Below are 20,360 nucleotides of genomic sequence, written 5' to 3'. Positions count from 1 at the left end.
TTTTTAGGGTATAGATCCTTTACATCTTTGGTTAGGTTTATTCCTAGGTATCTTATGCTTTTGGGTGCAATTGTAAATGGGATTGACTCCTTAATTTTTCTTTCTTCAGTCTCATTGTTAGTGTATAGAAATGCCATTGATTTCTGGGCATTGATTCTGTATCCTGCCACGCTACCAAATTGCTGCATGAGTTCTAGCAATCTTGGGGTGGAGGCTTTTGGGTTTTCTATGTAGAGTATCATGTCATCGGCGAAGAGAGAGAGTTTGACTTCTTCTTTGCCAATTTGAATGCCTTTAATGTCTTTTTGTTGCCTGATTGCTGAGGCTAGGACTTCCAGTACTATGTTGAATAGCAGTGGTCAGAGGGGACATCCCTGTCTTATTCCTGATCTTAGGGGAAAGGCTCCCAGTGCTTCCCCATTGAAAATGATATTTGCTGTGGGCTTTTCATAGATGGCTTTTAAGATGTCGAGGAATGTTCCATCTATCCCTACACTCTGAAGAGTTTTGGTCAGGAATGGATGCTGTATTTTGTCAAACGCTTTCTCTGCATCTAATGAGAGGATCATATGGTTCTTGGTTTTTCTCTTGCTGATATGATGAATCACATTGATTGTTTTACAAGTGTTGTACCAGCCTTGTGTCCCGGGAATAAATCCTACTTGGTCATGGTGAATAATTTTCTTAATGTACTAGTGGATCCTATGGCTAGTATCTTGTTGAGAATTTTTGCATCCATGTTCATCAGGGATATTGGTCTGTAATTCTCCTTTTTGGTGGGGTCTTTGTCTGGTTTTGGAATTAAGGTGATGCTGGCCTCATAGAACGAATTTGGAAGTACTCCATCTCTTTCTATCTTTCCAAACAGCTTTAGTAGAATAGGTATGGTTTCTTCTTTAAACGTTTGATAGAATTCCCCTGGGAAGCCATCTGGCGCTGGACTTTTTGTCCTGGGAGGTTTTTGATGACTGCTTCAATTTCCTACCTGGTTATTGGCCTGTTCAGGTTTTCTATTTCTTCCTGTTCCAGTTTTAGTAGTTGGTGGCTTTCCAGAAATGCGTCCATTTCTTCTAGATTGCCTAATTTATTGGCGTATAGCTGTTCATAATATGTTTTTAGAATCGTTTGTAGTTCCTTGGTGTTGGTAGTGATCTCTCCTTTCTCATCCATGATTTTATTAATTTGAGTCTTCTCTCTCTTCTCATAATAAGGCTGGCTAATGATTTATCTATCTTATTAATTCTTTCAAAGAACCAACTCCTGGTTTTGTTGATCTGTTCCACAGTTCTTCTGGTCTCGATTTCGTTGAGTTCTGCTCGAATTTTTATTAACTCTCTTCTTCTGCTGGGTGTAGGATCTATTTGCTGTTTTTTCTCTAGCTCCTTTATGTGTAAGGTTAGCTTTTGTATTTGCGTTCTTTCCAGTTTTTGAATGGATGCTTGTAATGCGATGTATTTCCCCCTTAGGACTGCTTTTGCTGCATCCCAAACTTCTTCTTAAAGGGGAATTTTAAGAGTCCCCCTTAAAATTTCTTGCAGAGCTGGTTTGGAGGTCACATATTCTTACAGTTCCTGCCTGTCTTGGAAGCTCTTTATCTCTCCTTCCATTTTAATGAGAGCCTTGCTGGATAAAGTATTCTTGGTTGCATGTTCTTCTCATTTAGGACCCTGAATATATCCTGCCAGCCCTTTCTGGTCTGCCAGGTCTCTGTGGAGAGGTCTGCTGTTACCCTAATACTCCTCCCCATAAAGGTCAGGGATTTCTTGTCTCTTGCTGCTTTAAGGAGCTTCTCTTTATCTTTGGAATTTGCAAGCTTAACTATTAGATGTCGAGGTGTTGAACGGTTTTTATTGATTTTAGGGGGGGATTTCTCTATTTCCTGGATCTGAATGCTTGTTTCCCTTCCCAGATTAGAAAAGTTTTCAGCTATGATTTTCAAATACATATTCTGGCCCTCTGGCCCTTTCGGCAGCCTCGGGAACCCCAATTAAACACAGGTTTTCTTCCTTAGGCTGTCGTTTATTTCCGTTAATCTATCCTCATGGTCTTTTAATTGTCTCTTTTTTCCTCAGTTTCCCTCTTTGCCATCAACTTGTCTTCTATGTCACTCACTCGTTCTTCCACCTCGTTAACCCTCGTCGTTAGGACTTCTAGTTTGGATTGCATCTCATTCAATTGATTTTTAATTTCTGCTTGATTAGATCTAAATTCTGCAGTCATGAAGTCTCTTGAGTCCTTTATGCTTTTTTCTAGAGCCACCAGTAGCTGTATAATAGTGCTTCTGTATTGGCTTTCTGATATTGAATTGTAATCCAGATTTTGTAACTCTGGGAGAGAGGACTGTTTCTGATTCTTTCTTTTGAGGTGAGGTTTTCCTTTTATTCAGTTTGCTCAGTGCAGAGTGGCCAAAAGCGAGTTGTATTGGGAAAAGGAGAAAAAGAGAGGAGAGAAAGAAGGAAAGAAAAGATGAAAAGAAAAAAAGAAAAAAGGAAGAAAAAAAAAAGAGAAGACAAAGGGAAAGAAAAAGAATGAAAGGAAAAAAAAGGGTGGGGGAAGGAAACAAATCAAAAAGCAAAAAAAAAAAAAAAACAACAACAACATAAAAAAACAAAACAAAATAAAAAAAAAAAAACACGGGGATGTATCTTCTGATTCTGTGTACTTTAAGTCCCTTGGCTTCCCTTGGAACTTGTCCGTCTAGCTGGTCTTCTGGGGGAGGGGCCTGTTGTGCTGATTTTCAGGTGTTAGCACTTGGGGAGCTGCTGTGCCCCTTGCCTGGTGTAGGGCTCAGTGGGGGTTGTTTACCCCGTGAGGCCCCTGGAGGAACAACCCCAGTGGCAGGGCCAGCCCTGGAGCCCTGGATTCAGCCCCCGCAGTAGTTCCAGAGCTCTCCGTCTGCAGGGCCTGGAGGCTCCGGGGCGGGGCCGCTGCTCTGCTCAGCTCAGGGCAGGAGCGTCCTTGCTGTCCTGGGCCCTCCCGGCCTCTGCCTGTCCCGGGGGAGGCTGGATCCTGGGCTGTGTCCCGGCGCCCAGTGCTCTCAAAATATACTTATGTTGCAACTTTTTGATTTACAATTTCAAACATTATCCATTGACTTTATCATACAGAAGCCAATGATAAAACTCTTTTATAACACCGTCCTCAGGATATGAACGAACATTCCTTCTCTTTCTAACCCCATACGTTCTTCTTTCCCCTCATCTCTAATATAGAGATATCCTAATTTTTGTTTAAATCAACTTTTGTAAATATCATTCAGCCCCGAGCTAGATATGATCATATTAACATTTAATACAACCATTTACTTTCTTTTGTCTTAATAATAGCCATATTTTTATGTACTTAATAGTAATCTGTCCTCAAACATTCTGCCAGTAATAAAGTATTATAATCAAATAGTTTGATAAAAAAATTTTTTAGGGATACCTGGGTGGATCAGTGCTTGAGTGTCTGCCTTCAGCTCAGGGCATGATCCCAGGGTCCTGGGATCAAGTCCTGCATCAGGTTCCCCACAGGGAGCCTGCTTCTCCCTCTGCCTATGTCTCAGCCTCTCTTTCTGTGTCTTTCATGAATAAATAAACTCTTTAAAATTTTTTTAATTTTTAAAATTTTAAAAATATATATCAGTTAATCTAGCAGATGATTTTTCCTCTAGATATATTTTCATCTTTTAAAAATATGTTATTTATTTATTTGAGAGGGAGAGAGAGTGCACAAGCAGGGGGAAAGGGCAGAGGGAGAGGGACAGGACAAGCAGATCCCCCTGTTGAGCAGGAAGCAGGCTCAAACCCAGGACCCTGAGCTTAAGGCAGATAGTTAACCAACTGAGCCACCCAGGAGCCCCTATTTTCCTTTAAATTTTAAGATTCATTTCTACCAGGACTTTATTGATTTTCTCATCTTTTAAAAGACCAATTTTTAGTTTGTGGATTTATGTTTTCATATTTTTATTTCATCGGTTTCTGCTTATACCTTTTTTTATCCTTTTTCTATTTCTTTTTTAATTCATTGCTTTAGATTCCTAAGCACTTTGTTTTCTCCTAAGCATAGCTTTAGCTGCATCCCACAAGTTTTGATATGTTGTGTTTTCATTATCTTTCATTATCATTTGGTTAGAATTTTTTTCCAATTTTCCCTGTTATTTTTTCAGTGAACCGCATTTTATGTAGAAATGGATCATTTAATATTTATGATTTTTCTAGATGTCTTTTTGTTGCTGTTTTCTCTTTTACTGCTCTTGTTGTCAGAGAACATACCCTGAATAATTTCAGTTATTTGTAGCTTTCGAGATTTGTTTTATGGTATAGCATAGGTCCATCTCAGTGAATGCACTATGTTCCATTACTTTAAAAGAGTGTGTATTCTGTACTTGTAAGCATAGTTCTGTAAATGTCAATTAAGTTGCTTCACTTAAATGTTGTTCAAATCTTTTATCTCCTTACTAATTTGTGTGTATGGTACATATTTGATTCATCAATTATTCAAAGAGGTGTGTTAAGATCTCTAACTGTAATTGTGGTTTTTGCCTTTAAGTTTTGTAAATTTCTGCCATGTGTATTTTGAGACTCTTTTTGCTGGTATGTCTTAATGAATTGACCTCTTATCAATATGAAATAACCTTATTTATGCCTGGTAATACCTCTTGTCTTGAAGTCTATCTTATCTAATATTAATGTTGACACAACAGTTTCTTATGATTATTATGTGCATGGTTCAGGAATTTCCGTTTGTTTCTTTTTTAGAATTTCTATTTCTCTTGAAATACTCCATCTCTTCATGCACCACAATCTAACCTATATTGTAAAATTTTTAACATGTTTATAATAGATGCTTTAAAGTCCTTGACTGCTGCTTACAACTGGGTTCTCAGTGAATTAGTTTGTAGTGACTGTGCTTTGCCTTGACTATGAGTCCCATTTTACTTCTTGTTTATACATCTTGTAATTGTTTTATTGTGGATTAGACATTATGTGGAAAAAATTGTAGAGGGTGAAGTGTAACTTAGTGTTGCTTAGTCTTCAAAGAGCACAAGCCTATTACTCTCCTGGGCAAAGTGAGATACTGATCTTTTTATTCCTCCTAGACTGGAATTGAACTTTAGGGTTGGCTTCAGCTTTAATTGGATTGAGTTCACCTGTGATAACACAACTTCCAACTGCCCTCATCATAGCCAACTCAGATCTTGTCAATAATGAATTGGGAGAAGCTGGGACTGAAGTTTTTTAATGATTTTTTCACCCTCTGAGGCAGAGCTTTGTCAGAGCCCTGGAACCCAAGTACCATAGGATCTTGTTGGCCTGTATAAGTTCTCTACCTTTCCAGCCCCTCCTTTACTGCTGCTTTTTAGACAAAATTCAGAAGTGAGGCATAGGAGTCTGGGAAGGGACTGTTTGAGTCATTTGTTTTTGTATTTGTGTGTCTTTCAGACTCCAGTTTGTTCCTCCAGCTCATGTCAACGGCTAAGATCCAGCTGATTTTTCTTCATCTCTGCAAAGTCACTGCACCATGGCAGGCCAACTCTTTCCTCAGTGGATGGTCAGAGCTCACTGCTGGGTAAGGAAGCTAGCTGCCACAGCTTGATGCTCACTTAAAAAGAGAATATTTCTTTATGGATTTCTGGTCATTAAGGCTGCCAGGTAGGGAAGCTTCACAGGCTTGCAGTTACACAGGGCCTTGTGATTAAATGGACCCTACACTTGGTTTTATGGTCTCATGTTATCATCTTAAAATTCTTTATTTTTGAACAAGGGTCTCTACGTTGGCAAAAATGACATAGCCAGTGCTGCTTACTAGCACCCACCACTTTTCACCAACCTCATAAAAAAGGAAGATTTTTATTTTGTCTGGGTTTCTTTTGTTGTTACCATGGAAGCATAGGTGTTTTGAATCTTTCTGCATTCTACTGAGAGCAGAAGTCCATTTAACTTATGCCTGTCTTCTTTGAACATTAGCCTTAGAGAACTTTGGAATTTTATATTGGAGTTAGCTAGAACTTTCTCATGTAAGTTTCACTTCCTTAATACATTATTCTAATTTCCTTTAATTCAAATGTGGGTGTTATTTTAATGCATAAAGAAGATCTGTCTCTCTCTGTCTCTCTCTCTCTCTCTCTCTCACACACACACACACACACACACACACACAGTGGAATATTACACAGCCATGAAAAGGATGAGATATTTCCATTTGCAGCAACATGGATGATCCTAGAGAGTATTATACTAAGTGAAATAAGTCAGAGAAAGACAAATACCATATAATTTCACTTATATGTGTAATCTAAAAAGCAAAACAAATGAATAAACAAAACCAGAACCAGAACTATAAAAACAGAGAACAAACTGATGGTTGCCAGAATTAGGGGGATATTCAAAATGGGTAAAGAAGAATAGAAGATAGAGGCTTCCAGTTGTGGAATGAATAGCCATAGAAATAAAAGGTACAGCATAGAGAATATAGTCAGTGATATTGTGATAGTGTTGTATAGGGAAAGGAGGAAGCTACACTTGTGGTGAGCAGAGTGTAAACTATAGAGCTCTCAAATTACTATGTTTTACACCTGAAACTAATGTGTGTCAACTGTACTCAAGAAAAAAGAAAAAGAAAAAAAGAAAAAAGAAAAAGAATTTTTAAAAAATAAATGTGGGTAGGGATCCCTGGGTGGCGCAGCGGTTTGGCGCCTGCCTTTGGCCCAGGGCGCGATCCTGGAGACCCGGGATCGAGTCCCGCATCGGGCTCCCGGTGCATGGAGCCTGCTTCTCCCTCTGCCTCTCTCTCTCTCTCTCTCTCTCTCTCTCTCTCTCTCTGTGATGTGACTATCATAAATAAGTAAAAATTAAAAAAAAAAAAAAAGAAATGTGGGTATTATTTTTACTGCTTTGTACTAGAAGTGGTTGGTCACCATTACAAGTAAAAAAGCCAACATTTAGATTGTTTTTATCAGCTTCTTTATGTTCCATGCATTTCAAAATATACTGATAGCTTTCTTCTAGCAAAACTACTACACTCACTGTCTCTGAAGATATTGTATCTTGAACATTTTTTTTTGCCTCTAAGCATTCTCTGCACACCATCTCTTATTTCTTATCCTTGTCAGTCTGGAATCCTATGTTTTCCATTAAATTTTTTGACAGATCTATGTAGTTTTGCTTCTGAAAACTGATTTTTATAATGATAGGCATATATACCTTTTATTTTGTTATTAACTGTTATATATTTGCTTTATATTTATCATATATTTTTTAAAAATTTTTAAAGATTTTATTTATTCATGAGAGACACAGAGAGAGGCAGAGACATAGGCCGAGGGAGAAGCAGGATTCCTGTAGGGAGCCTGATGCAGGACTTGATCCCAGGACCCTGGGTTCAGGCCCTGAGCCAAATGCAGACACTCCAACCACTGAGCCATGCAGGTGCCCTTTGTCATATATTTTAAACAATATTAGAGAATGAAATATTCTCTTCAACCTCAAATGTGTAGCTATTTTTACAAAAATATGGTGATTTTATAATCTTAATCATTTTACATATTGATGTGAAAAATCTGTTTTAGTAAATTACATTATAATCTTTTTGGACAGGTCATCATCAGATTATTAGGATATTCTGAATTCCTCTTATTTTTGCCTTCTCACTGGTTTTTCACTCTCTAGGAATGGTCTTATTATTCTAAATAATTACACATTTCTCTAACATTTCTCTACTCATTTATTCATTAATTTATACACATTGCAAGTACTTATTATGCACTCACCCAGAGCCGGTCACTGTATGAAATTTTGACAGTTCAATGGTGATTATACCATAGTTTCTCTCCTCATATAGATATGAATCAGCTGTGTGTTACCATAGATAATTATTTGGGGGGAACAAGGAAGGCTTCCTAGAGAAAGTGACTTTTAATTTGATATTTAAAATAAGAGTTAGGGATGCCTGGGTGGCTCCGCGGTTGAGCATCTGTCTGCCTTTGGCGCAGGACGTGATCCTGGAATGCCGGAATCGAGTCCCACATCGGGCTTCCTGCATGGAGCCTGCTTCTCCCTCTGCCTGTGTCTCTGCCTCTCTCTCTTTCTGTCTTTCATGAATAAATAAATAAAATCTTTTTAAAAAATAAAATAAAGTTAAATAGACCAAGAAAGGATTGGAGGGAGTTTGGAACAGGGAGCCTTCCAAGCAGAAGAAAGAATGTGTATACAGTCTCTAAGGCAAGAAAGAACAAAATGTGATCTTGATTAAAATTAATTTGTCTAATGAAAGAATATGTTTTCAACTTATGAGGAAACTAATAAAAATGCGATTATTACTTGTTACACTGAGATATTGAATATTTAAATTATTTTCACCATGTCACTGATGTGGCCTTTTAAATACATCATCAGCAAGAGGGGCAAGTTACTATATTTTTGGCTTTGGATTTATTGTAGACACCATCCAAGATAGCCCAAAATATCTCAGAACTCTCATAGGAATTTGAAATGAGGATATTCAACAGGACTCATGTAGAGTTTTTTTTCTAGGAGCAATATATAACAGGGAAGCCTCTCACAGAATTTGGTTTGGATGCTTGGGATTTAAACATTGATCTCTGTTCCTTTCTAAGGTACAGGAACTTTACAATGTAAAAGTGCATATTTTACAATGTCTTATGGCTCTGAAAATTACAACTTAAGTCCAATATCATCTACTTAAGTAAATTATATGTAAATATCATAACCAGTCTGAATTGATGTTAATTAGCAATATTGATTTTACTTCATTAGAAAATGCAACAACCTCCAAGGAATATTGAAGAATTCTTAAAGTTTCAAAATTGGGTGAGTAAAACATCTATTTTATGTGCCAAAGCATCTTTTAAAATATAAGTTGTGGAGGGGTGCCTGGGTGGCTCAATCAGTTAAGCATCTGACTCTTTTTTTTTTTTAAAGATTTTATTTATTTACTCATTAGAGACACAGAGAGAGGCAGAGACATAGGCAGAAGGAGAAGCAGGCTCCCTGCAGGGAGCCTAATGTGGAACTCGATCCCAGGACCCTGGGATCACAACCTGAGCCAAACAAAGGTGGACGCTCAACCACTGAGCAATCCAGGTGCCCCAGCATCTGACTCTTGATTTTGGCTCAGGTCTGGATCTAGGGTTGTAATATGGAGCCCTTCCAGCATGGAGCCTGCTTAGGATTCTCCTTCTACCTCTCCCTCTGCCTCTCTCTTCCTCCCCCTCTCAAAAAATAATAAATAAAATAAAAATAACAAAATAAAATAAATCAGCTATGGAGATGTGGAAGGCTTAGGAAAGACTTTAAGAATAGAAAATCAAAAAACTTCATTTCAGTGGGGGAAATACTTATAAATATTTATCTCCTTTCTGTAGACTCTGTTCTAGCGTTTCCCTCTTGTCAGTATTCTGTTCTCTTTTTGAGTTTGAGAATTCTAGTTGTATATCCTATCAGAAGAATTATACAAATATTTTTATATAATTTTGCTAATATGTTTGTCTTAAATATTTACACCTTAAAGAATATCTGATTATGAGTACTTACTTCATTTATCCATGTACCACAGCTTAGATGCACAGGTAATTTGCAGATGTGTTGAGTTTCCTTGATTATTGAATCAGAGTGAAATATTCAAAATGTGTTTTCATTTTGAAAGCTCCAGTTTCCATTGTTATGTGTAAATACTGACTTCTGCCATTATTGGACTTACTATAAGTTTTCCCTTGGGTCTATACACTTGTGAGTCTAAAGATTAGGTTTGTTTTGCATTGAAGAGTGTCAAGGACTATAATAAGGATGTTAGTGTGGAAAACAGAAAGAAAAGGAGGCTTTTTTAAAAAAGATTTATTTATTTTATTTATTTATGATAGACATAGAGAGAGAGAGAGAGAGAGAGGCAGAGACACAGGCAGAGGGAGAAGCAGGCTCCATGCCGGGAGCCTGATGCGGGACTCGATCCCGGGACTCCAGGATCGTGCCCTGGGCCAAAGGCAGTGCTAAACCGCTGAGCCACCCAGGGATCCCCAAGGAGGCTTTTTTTTAATGAGATGTGTACATACTTTGAGAAGACTGGACTTTAAATTATTTGCACCTATTTGTACTTATATATAAACAATTTGCTATGACTAAACTATTGAGAAGAGAATTTCAAAAATATCTATTTTTATTTTTTTAATGTTTTAGAAAAGCACTGAGTACCCTTTAGGATCAAATAGAAAATGAAAATATTCCAGTTTATAAGAGTGTATTTCAATGACTGTGGAAGAGCCTAGTGTTTTAAACTACTATTAGTACAAGCTTTTTGCAATTACTTTGATTTAAATAATGTTGGAAATGTGCTGTAACCTAATCACAATGTTTGAGGTCTTTTAATGCCAAGGGAAAAGGATTATATAGTCAAAATTAAGGCAAACTCAGCAAATAATTATGGAGACATTTGGGCTATACCATCATACATGTTTAAGGATCTGTGATTTCAGATGAAAATTTCTAATTATTTGAATTGGAAAATGCATACACACTCTACTTAAAAATAATGCTAATCAAATTAAGATCATAGGTTTATGCCAGCCCTTCACTAAAGATAGAATAAAATCAAAATCAAAGCATATGATCTTATTAATGATATGTAAGAAACACTATCCTTGTATATGTTTATATTGTCAGCCTTCAGTTTTTATCAGATGTCATTTGACAAAACAACATATATCCATTTGTACCATTTTCTCATAAATGAGTTTATCTGTAAAATGTTTCTTATTGTCTGGATTTCCTAACCAAATGCTTATATTCTGTAGTTACTTGTTTTAAGGTATGACTATGTCTATGCATTGCCAAGCTATTGGTTATTTCAAAATATCCAGGAATAAAATGACTGGATATTTAATTTTTTGTTTGCTGAATAAAACTTTTGTCTAGAGGCATTGTTACAAAAGAAATAATAACTTCCTCAAATTTATTCAAGAAATATTTTTGAGTACCTATTACATGCTAACCACATCAATAATTAGAATATACCGGTGAATAAAAACAGGCAAAGATCCCCACCTTCATCGAGCTGTCATTTTTTAAGAAATGAGGCATATGATAAACAAATGAATAAAACAAAACAAATTAAAATACATTCTAAACTGCTTATGACTTCCTGGAAAACCTATCTATTTTAATTTCCCTCTAAAATGTGAAAGGAAAGATATACATCTGCATGGTGGTAAAGTGGTTAAGAACAGAGGCTCTGGGGCAGCCCAGGTGGCACAGCGGTTTAGCTCTGCCATCAGCCCAGGGTGTGATCCTGGAGACCTGGGATTGAGTCCCATGTCAGGCTCCCTGCATCGAGCCTGCTTCTCCCTCTGCCTGTGTCTCTGCTTCTCTCTCTCTCTCTCTCTCTGTGTGTCTCTCACGAATAAATAAATAAAATCTTAAAAAACAAACTGGTAAACTGGTGTCAGATTGCCTATGCTCAGATCCCAGCTCTGCTACTAGCTAGCCTTAAACCAGTACCTGGAACCTACGTGTTAGCTGTTAGTTTCTCATATCTTATAATTTATCCTTTGTCACATCATCTAAAACTGTATCATTTCAACCGATTCTTACCATTTTTATCTTTCTTTTATAATATTTTATGCTTTCTACTCCTATCTTTCCCCTCTTCCTCTTATTATGGTTCTGTATACTTCTGTATACTTTTTTCTACTTTCAATCATTTCTCATTTATCTATTTGATCAATTCTCACATTTTCCCTTCTCCTTCTTTCCCCTTTACTCCATCACTGTTCTATTTTTATTTTTATAAAAATATTTTTATATTCTATTTTTATAACAATCTCCTGTTCCAATAGTGTTATATTACTATCAGTTCTTGTACTTCTCCTATTCATTCATTCATTTAATGATTTTATTTACTACCTACCAGATCCCGGGTATTGTTCTGGATACTGGAGAAACAATAATGAACATATCAGAGAAAAATCCTTGCCATCATGGAATTTATATCACCCTTCTGCAGTATTTCTCTCTAGTGTCATACTTGTTTAGTCCTTTTCAATTCCTTAGGTATTAAAAAGAGTTGAAGCAGTATGAAAAGGGTTATCTATACAGAAAAGACTCCCAGTGGATAGGAGAGATTGGTTACCTTAAAATAAGTATATGTATTAAAGATAAGCCAACTAAATATTTTCACTGTTGGAGATGGTAATTGTAATATGGAAAGAGAGAATACTAGAATGTTTGGAATTGGAATTTCAGGTTTCATTGTGAACTTGTGGAGGTCAAGAAAAGACTAGGGAATTTTTAGACTGAAAGAGACTAAAGACATATGAAGATACTGAATTAGATCCTTTTGCTATAAAAAGGGCATTACTGGTTCAGGTGATAAGACTTGACCAGAGTCTGAGAATTAGATAGGCACAGTGTATCAATGCCAATTTCCTATTTCTGATGGTTATATTTTGATTATGTAGGAGAATGCTTTTGTTTTTGGGAAATAACTAAAGTATTCAAGGATGATGGGGCATAGTCAAGTAAGCAACTTATTTTCAAATGACTCAGGAAAGTTTTTTTGTGAAATATTTGAAACTTCTAAAGTTGGTGATTGTTTCACAATTTTTGAAAAAAAATGGCATTTAGTAAAAAATAATGCTGTGTTGTATGTGTTGGATACCTGAAACTAATATATCATTGTGTCAGTTATACTTAAATAATATAAAAGAAGGTATTGCTATGGAATTAAATCTCAATTTTAGCTCATTGATTTTGAACTCTATTATTTAAATTCACTAAAAATGACTTAAGTTATATTCTTTCACATTTTTTGCAGGATTATTGGCCAAGGGAAATCCATTTTGAAGATTATGATAAATTGTTACACACCATGAAGAAAATAAAAGAAGATAGTTCATTTACTTCAATTTATACACATCTGTGGGGAGCTGTCCCTCGAATACATGATGCAGTCATGGCCATGGAGTCAAGATTAGGGGAATGTTCCATTCTTTTGAAGAGTCATGCCTCTAAAATATTTGAATGGAGAAGCATAATTTTTGATACACGTAAATCTTTTTTTTATGAGTAAAGTAATAGATTTGTGTGTCTGTGTGACTCTGTCATAAAAAATGAAATCCTAAGGTATAAAATAATCTAAGAGCATAAACTTTATTTTATTTTAAGACTCCTTCATTTCAGCATAGTTCAATAAAGATTTTTAGCTGAATATGAACATGTGGATTTAATGTGTGTTGTTAGAACAAAGCCTAAAGTAGTTGTGAACTTTGTTACGCTGCGGCTGAGGTGGCCGAGTATCAAGGAAACAGAGTTGCATCAACCCTGTATTGGTACCAGAGACAAGTCAGCAAGGGTCAGAACCTAAGAACAGAAACACTAAAATCCAAAGTAAATTGAGCTCCATGAGCTAGGTGAGCTTGTAGGAAGTGTTTCGCATTTCGTACTGAAAACCTGCACACTGAGGGAAAAGCGTATCTACCAGTAATGATCATTTTTACTTCTTTCCAGTATTTATATAACATTTTTCTTATCTAGTTGTATATATTAATACTTCTAGAATAGTTTTAGATACTAATGATTATTATTTATGTAATAGGCAAATTTCTCATAATACAAGCCTTAAAAATGATATTAGTTGACTTATAAAGTATTTTCTATATGTTAAATACATTTAATTAGTTATATTACTTAAATATTTAATATCCTTTTTTCGACCTTGATTTTTCAAATTCTGAGAATTTGTTTTAATATACTACTATTAAATTCACTACTGTTTTATTTTAAATTTTCTTATTAAATCTTTAATCATTTTTTAAATAAAAAAATATTTTTAAAATTATATAAGCTATATGTAGAGAGAGAGAGAGAGAGAGGGAGGGAGGGAGACATAGAGAATGAGCTAGTAGGTGTGCACTTTCAAAAAATAATATATACTCGTTGTCCTCAATATATAAATATCTGAGTTTGGGCTCAAGTCTAGGTTACCTGACTTCAAAGTCATCCCCCATAATCTTTCATTAGACCTTGCTCCAAAGTACTGTAATTTATTGAATTTAAGATGACCATGAAACAACCAAATGTAAGTAGCTGAGCTATTTGAAAAACATGGGCTTGTTCATGGGGAAGGGATTGAGATAAAACTTTAGATGTAGGAGTAAGTATCAAAGACCAGTAGTTGGAACATGACATTTCTAAAAAGAGGAAACAGAAGATACAGTATTTATTCATTCAACTAAGGGTATGTGTGTCTAGCATGATGCTTATCAAAATAGCTAGTTGATCTCCTTGATTTTTTTTTACATATAAGTTCTTTAAAGCATTAAAATTTTTTCACTTTGAAAAATATGTGTGTATACATAATGTGTGTGTGTATATATATATATATACACACACTATATATGATATATATATATCACTCTTTTAAAGGTTCTAAAGGAAAATTGGAAAGATACAAGGCATTTCTAAGGAACTACCATAGGAGAAAGAAGATAATGGTATGGTATTTGTTTTCATATTCCTTGAAGAGGAAATTTCACAGATAAGCACTGATAGCATTTTTAAAGTTTTTCTGTTAGTCTTTTATTATTATATAATAAAATAGATCTATCTATCTACGTGTTTTTAAAATAGGTAGACTCCTATTCTTCAATACTCGATATTAGAGTGTTGGCATTTTCACATTACTATAAGTTACTTGAAGATTTAATTTGATGCATATATTCCAACCTCTGGTTAATAATTTATAGTAACTTATACTTGGTAGTGCAGGTTCCATATCAATCCTCTTCCTTTAGAAAAAGTTATCAATTCTTTTTTTTTATTTCTTTAAATTCTTTTTAATTACCTTTAAAATTGCTTTGTCAATTTTTTTCAAAAAAATCTCTTTGAGAGTTTGATTAGAATTATAATAGACTTTGAATTACTTTTAGAAACTTAGTCCTTATAAAAAATACATTCTAAAATTATATAATGTTAAAGCTATAAAGACTTTAAGTGCCACCATTAGTCTATCCACCCCAGTTAATGTTATTTTTCAAATTTCAAAATTTCTTTGTTTTTTCCTGATTCTGACTGAAGTAGTTGTTTTAGAAAATTAGAAGCAATAGATAATCAGTAGAAAGGATAAACACCCTAATTCTATCATTTATAGATAAATCGCATGTATCTCACTAGTTGTTGCTTTCATTTTTCTTTTCTTTTTTTTTAAGGTTTTATTTATTTATTCATGAGAGACACACAGAGGAAGGCAGAGACATAGGCAGAGGGAGAAGCAGGAATTCAATCCCAGGACCCCAGGACCACAAGCTGAGCCAAAGGCAGATGCTCAGCCATTGAGCCACCCAGGGGCCCTCATTTTTCTTTTATTTTAAAAAATAATTTTAAAAATTCAGATTAAGTAATATATTTCTAATTCATTACAAGTATTATGAAATTTTCATTAATAAATATTCTCCACTATCTTAAAAGTTAACTAATGTAATAACCCTTTGGTTAGACATTTAGGTAGTTTTCATTGCTATTACTTACAAAGCTGCTCTGAACATATTTGAAACTAAAGATTGTGGGTATCCATGCTTATTTTCTTAAGATAAATTTCTAGAAGTGGAACTACATAGGAAAAGAAATGTGAAAATCTAAGTGTTTTGATATGTATTGCCAAATTGTTCTCTAAAAAGGCAGTACCAATTTATATTTGTAACAATAGGGTTTGTGATTGATCTCTTACTCATTTCCTTGTCCATTTAATACTGTATTTTTTAATGTTTGCACAGTTGATAGGCATAAATGTTATCAACTGCATATGTTTTACTAATGAAGTTGATACTTTAGGTTTTCCTTAGTCTTTGCATTTCTGTTAATGTGAATTGCCTATTTACGAGTTTTGGCTTTTATTTTATTTTTTTTTTTTGGCTGCTCTTTTATTTCTAAGAGCTGTTTATACTTTAAAAATATTAACACTTTCAGTAATAAGTATTATACATATTTATATACTTTGTTGCCTTTTATTTTGGATATTTTTTTCCAGCTGGAGACCCATGTGGCATCTTTCCATATACCTAACAGAGCCAGATCTTCTGGAAGCAATGGAAAAGACTGCTGGGTCTTTGTTGCCTTTTAAGAGGGTTTTTTGTTATATAGAATTTTGCATTTTTATGGATCTATAATTTTCTATTGAAAATTTCTGCCATTAGTGCTATAATATTTAAGAAGACTTTGTCACAAGATTATAGATATATTCACTTGTCTTCTGCTCTGTTATTATTGCAAGATATCTGTGTGTGTGTATTTAATTCTTTATCTAGCCTTTATTTTTGGATAAGAGAGTAAAATATAAGGATTTTATTTTAGGTGGTCAGTAATTTGTGTGATTTTATTCATATAAGGTTTTTCTTTTAAAGATTTTATTTGTTTATTCATGAGAGACACACAGAGAGAGGCAGAGACACAGGCAGAGGCGCAGGCTCCATTCGGGGAGCCCGATGCGGGACTCGATTCAGGTTCTCCAGGATCACCCCCTGGGCTGAAGGCAGACACTTAACCTGTAAGCCACCCAGGCATCCCTTCATATAAGTTCTATTCTCTGTTAAATTTATCCTTAGGTATCTTAAATTTTTATTACTAATGTCCGTGAAATTACTTTTTCATTATGTTATTAAATGGGTTATTGTTGGCATATAGGAAATTATTTTTGGTATATGCGTATTATTCAATAATGTTAGTGGTTTCTCATCTTTGATTTGGAAAGAATGCTAATAATTTGCTATTAAGCATCATTTTAAATGTTTAGATAGCTATCTTTTTTAGATTAATGAAATTTATTTCTATTTGTAGTTTATTAAAGGTATGTAGATATGATGTGGATTAGAGGTAGATCAGTTAGAGATCTAGATACAGGTATCGCTGTGCTCAAACATTTGAAAAAAAAAATCTCCATGCTTTGAAATGGAGAGGAAAATAATCCACTGTGATGATAGCAGAAGCTACTTTTAACCTTTAATCTATGTGGCAGATTACATTAATAGCTTTTCAGAAGTTGAGACATTCCTATATTCTTAGAGTATATTTTTTTATTGCATTACTGGATTTGATTTACTGTTGTTTTGTGTAGATGTTTGCATCCATGTTTGATAAGATATGATTTTCTTTTGGTTTTGAGTTACTTATCTTTATTTCTCTTTCCAGTCTATTGACTATAGAGCATAGTAGTTATATGGGATATCATTTGTTCTGTGAATGTTTGGCAAACGTTGACTATGAACTTCTGTTGCTTTTAATTATTATTTATATTTTCCAGAGAAGAGTAGACAGGTTGGTAGAAAAGCTGTGTGGAAGGTAACAGATTTTATAAATATCAACTTGGATAGATTGTCAAAACATAATTTTGAGTGGAAAAAAAGCAAATTACCAAATAATATATACCATTGATATCATTTTTTAAAATTATAAAACCACACAAGAAGTGTTTATATTCTTTAAATATATGTACACATATATGTAAAAGTATGTTAATGGAATGGAAGGGATGCAAACCAAACAAATAATAGTGACTATTTCAAGGAAAGGGAACACATGAATAGAACTATAAAGATCATGGTAGGGGCACATAGGTGGCTTAGTGCTTGAGTATCTGCCTTTGGTTCAGGTCATAATCCTGGGGTCCTGGGATCAAGTCCTGCATCAGGATCTCCTGAGGGAGCCTGCTTCTCCTGCTGCCTATGTCTCTGCCTCTCTCTCTCTCTCTCTGTCTTATGAATAAATAAATAAAATCTTGGGAAAAAAAGGCCATGGTAAAAAGAGAATCTGAACTTTATTATATAATTTCACATTTTATTTAAAACATAGTCAAAAACAAATGTCAACAGTAATCCATTCTAGGTTGTGGGAACATGAAAACACTGGTAATTTTTTTTTTAATTTTCAAAAGAATTTCAAAATTTCTGACTTTCAAATTTTTATCAGATAACTTCCAAGGATCTATTGCAATGACCTGTATATTAATTATACTGACCAAAGTTATAATTATTTTTATTGCTAAATGTGTTTCATTGATTTTTTATTTGGATTTTAACACATATTATTTATATTTTTGTGGTATCTTTTCCAGGTTGTATGATCAATAACTAGTTTTGTGTTATTATTATGCTCCTTGAAAACTTCCAGGGTTTCCTTGCTTCCTGCAGAATAAAGCCAGGATTTTGAGATTAACATTAACAACTTTCTAAATTGACCCCCATCCTCATTGACTTATTATATCCATATAATCTCAAACACAAAGCCTTCTTTCTTATCATAATTGATTTCATTATCTCTAAATCTTTTTTATTCCTTTGCATACTTTTTAAAATGACAATGTCATTCTCTTTCTGTTAACAATCTGTTACCATTCTTTAACATTTGTTTCCTATGTCATTCTCTCTATGTGTATTGTATAATGTGTGTGTATATGTGTGTATGTTTTGCCTGTGAGCTTAGTTGTTCTGAAAGAAGTGAGGATGTGAAAATTAATAACTTATCAACATGTCTAGATGGTCAGAAACTAATGTACACAGAAGGCTACTTATTCTCTGTGTAAAGTAGTGTGGTGGACATAGAGATGCACCACTCAGATTCCCCATGAAGGAAGAATCTGTTGTCCTAGCTGCTAAGAATGCTGTTAGGAGGCACCCCTCAGCTGTCAGCCCCTTTGGGGTTACTACATCTGCAGAGAACTTCCTCTTCCAAAGACATACGCTTCCAGGAACCACCTACATCCAGTGACTGATCAAGTTGGGGGCAGAAAGGCCTGGCTCTTTCAACCCAATACAGGACAACTATGATGGGCCCTTTCAGCTCTAGAGCCCCTTTTAGAGTCCATTGAAGCTATTAGACTTGTATCATACCTGATTTCTCCAACTTCCCAATTACACCTCTCCCCTTGACTTCCATAGATACTGATTCCAAAGGCACTCCCAATAGACATTCTGAATACAAAACTCTACCTCAGAGTCTATTTCCTATTGAACCCAAAGTGAAATAACTGGTTTATTTCTATTATAGCCCTTATCTCTTTGTGTTTTGCTTGTATATGTATCTCATTACCCTCTTGAACTATGACTAGCTTGAGAATAAGGACCATCTTTGTATTTCTAGCATCTAGCATAGCAACAACATTCTAGGCTTTAGTAGGAGATACACACACATGCACACATGTACATGCACATACACACATGTGCATGCACAAACAACAAATTTACAAAATATAAAAATTTAGAATGTTAAATATTTTATTTTAAATGTTTTCCAGCTTTCAGATGAAATGGAGACAAAGAAGACTATAGAGGTATTTAAAATTTCTGTTCTATAAGATTATGTATCAAAAGCATTATGTAGAAATAAAAGAATGTTTATAATAATATAGATGTAGCTATAAATACAGGTGGGGCCCTGAGAGAGAGCAGTAGGAATAGCATAGAAGCTTTCTCTTTCTACCTAGTCCATTTCTTTATGGGTAATCTAGCTAAAATTCTTGGTCATTTGAGTTATGTCAAAGTTGGTTCTGAAATATGATTTTGTTTTGCGTTTGGGTTTGGCATATGAATATGCCAGGGCTCTTAATTTGAGAGAATCAGGAAATAGGAAGATTTTTTTAAAGTAAGATAAATAGTTATTTTATTAAATGAAAGTAAATAATTAATGGGTTATGGTTAAATATTTGTCTTCTGTAGTCCTGTGAGAGTGCTATACTGAAAGGGGTAAAGTAATTACTATTCTGTGATATTTCCTTCTTTCTAGGATTGCAACTTCTCGGGATTCAAAACAAATGAGCTTACTCAACTACCCAGACATTTGGATGCTGAACGAATTTATCTTTTTATTTTAAAAGCCCATAACTTTGATGTATGTAAACATTATTTTTATTGTATGCTACATTTTGAGAATATGATTTAATGAATCAGATTTTTATTTAAAGCTATAACAAATTAGGTGATAAGCATGATTGAACTTTGAGGGCATTAAGTCTGGCAGGAAGAGACCAGTGATATTTAATACCTTGATCACCAGAAAAGAATGTATTAGATTCTGTGTTACTGCCTCAGGAGTCTGAAGTTGCTACTGTGCACTGTTTTGGCATGTGACTGGAACAAGTGTTTTCCCCTCCTTCTGCTTGTTTTATTAGCTCAAGAGATTTTAGTCTGCTTATGTTGACCCCAGAACAACTTATTAGAGCCTTCTCCATAACCTCACCTTTTGAACCCCCAAGTGTCTGGGGGAATTTTTGAGTAATAGGATAGCCAGTTGAAAAACTGCAAGCAAGCAAAAAAAAAAAAAAAAAAAAAAAAAGAAAAACTGCAAGCATAGGAAGGTAACTAGATCATTGCCCACTGCTTG

General features: G+C 34.7%; 1 protein-coding gene across 4 annotated transcripts in view; it reads left to right on the top strand.

Moving 5' to 3' along the window:
• Positions 1-20,360, top strand: part of FAM227B (family with sequence similarity 227 member B) — a 189,284-nt gene that overhangs the window by 4,619 nt on the left and 164,305 nt on the right. For 3 of the 4 annotated variants that reach the window (XM_049104142.1, XM_049104139.1, XM_049104140.1), the window contains exons 2-7: positions 5,427-5,553; positions 8,760-8,813; positions 12,808-13,039; positions 14,418-14,485; positions 19,276-19,311; positions 19,764-19,868. In XM_049104142.1, coding sequence (XP_048960099.1) covers positions 5,506-5,553; positions 8,760-8,813; positions 12,808-13,039; positions 14,418-14,485; positions 19,276-19,311; positions 19,764-19,868 — 543 coding nt within the window. In that variant the 5' untranslated portion in view covers positions 5,427-5,505. Of the gene's footprint in view, positions 1-5,426; positions 5,554-5,898; positions 6,002-8,759; positions 8,814-12,807; positions 13,040-14,417; positions 14,486-19,275; positions 19,312-19,763; positions 19,869-20,360 lie in introns of those variants that run through there. The other variant, XM_049104141.1, reaches the window with a different exon arrangement.

This window comes from Canis lupus, chromosome 30 (assembly GCF_003254725.2).
Source record: "Canis lupus dingo isolate Sandy chromosome 30, ASM325472v2, whole genome shotgun sequence".
Lineage (NCBI taxonomy): Eukaryota > Metazoa > Chordata > Mammalia > Carnivora > Canidae > Canis > Canis lupus.
This window is presented reverse-complemented; position numbering and strand designations above follow the sequence as displayed.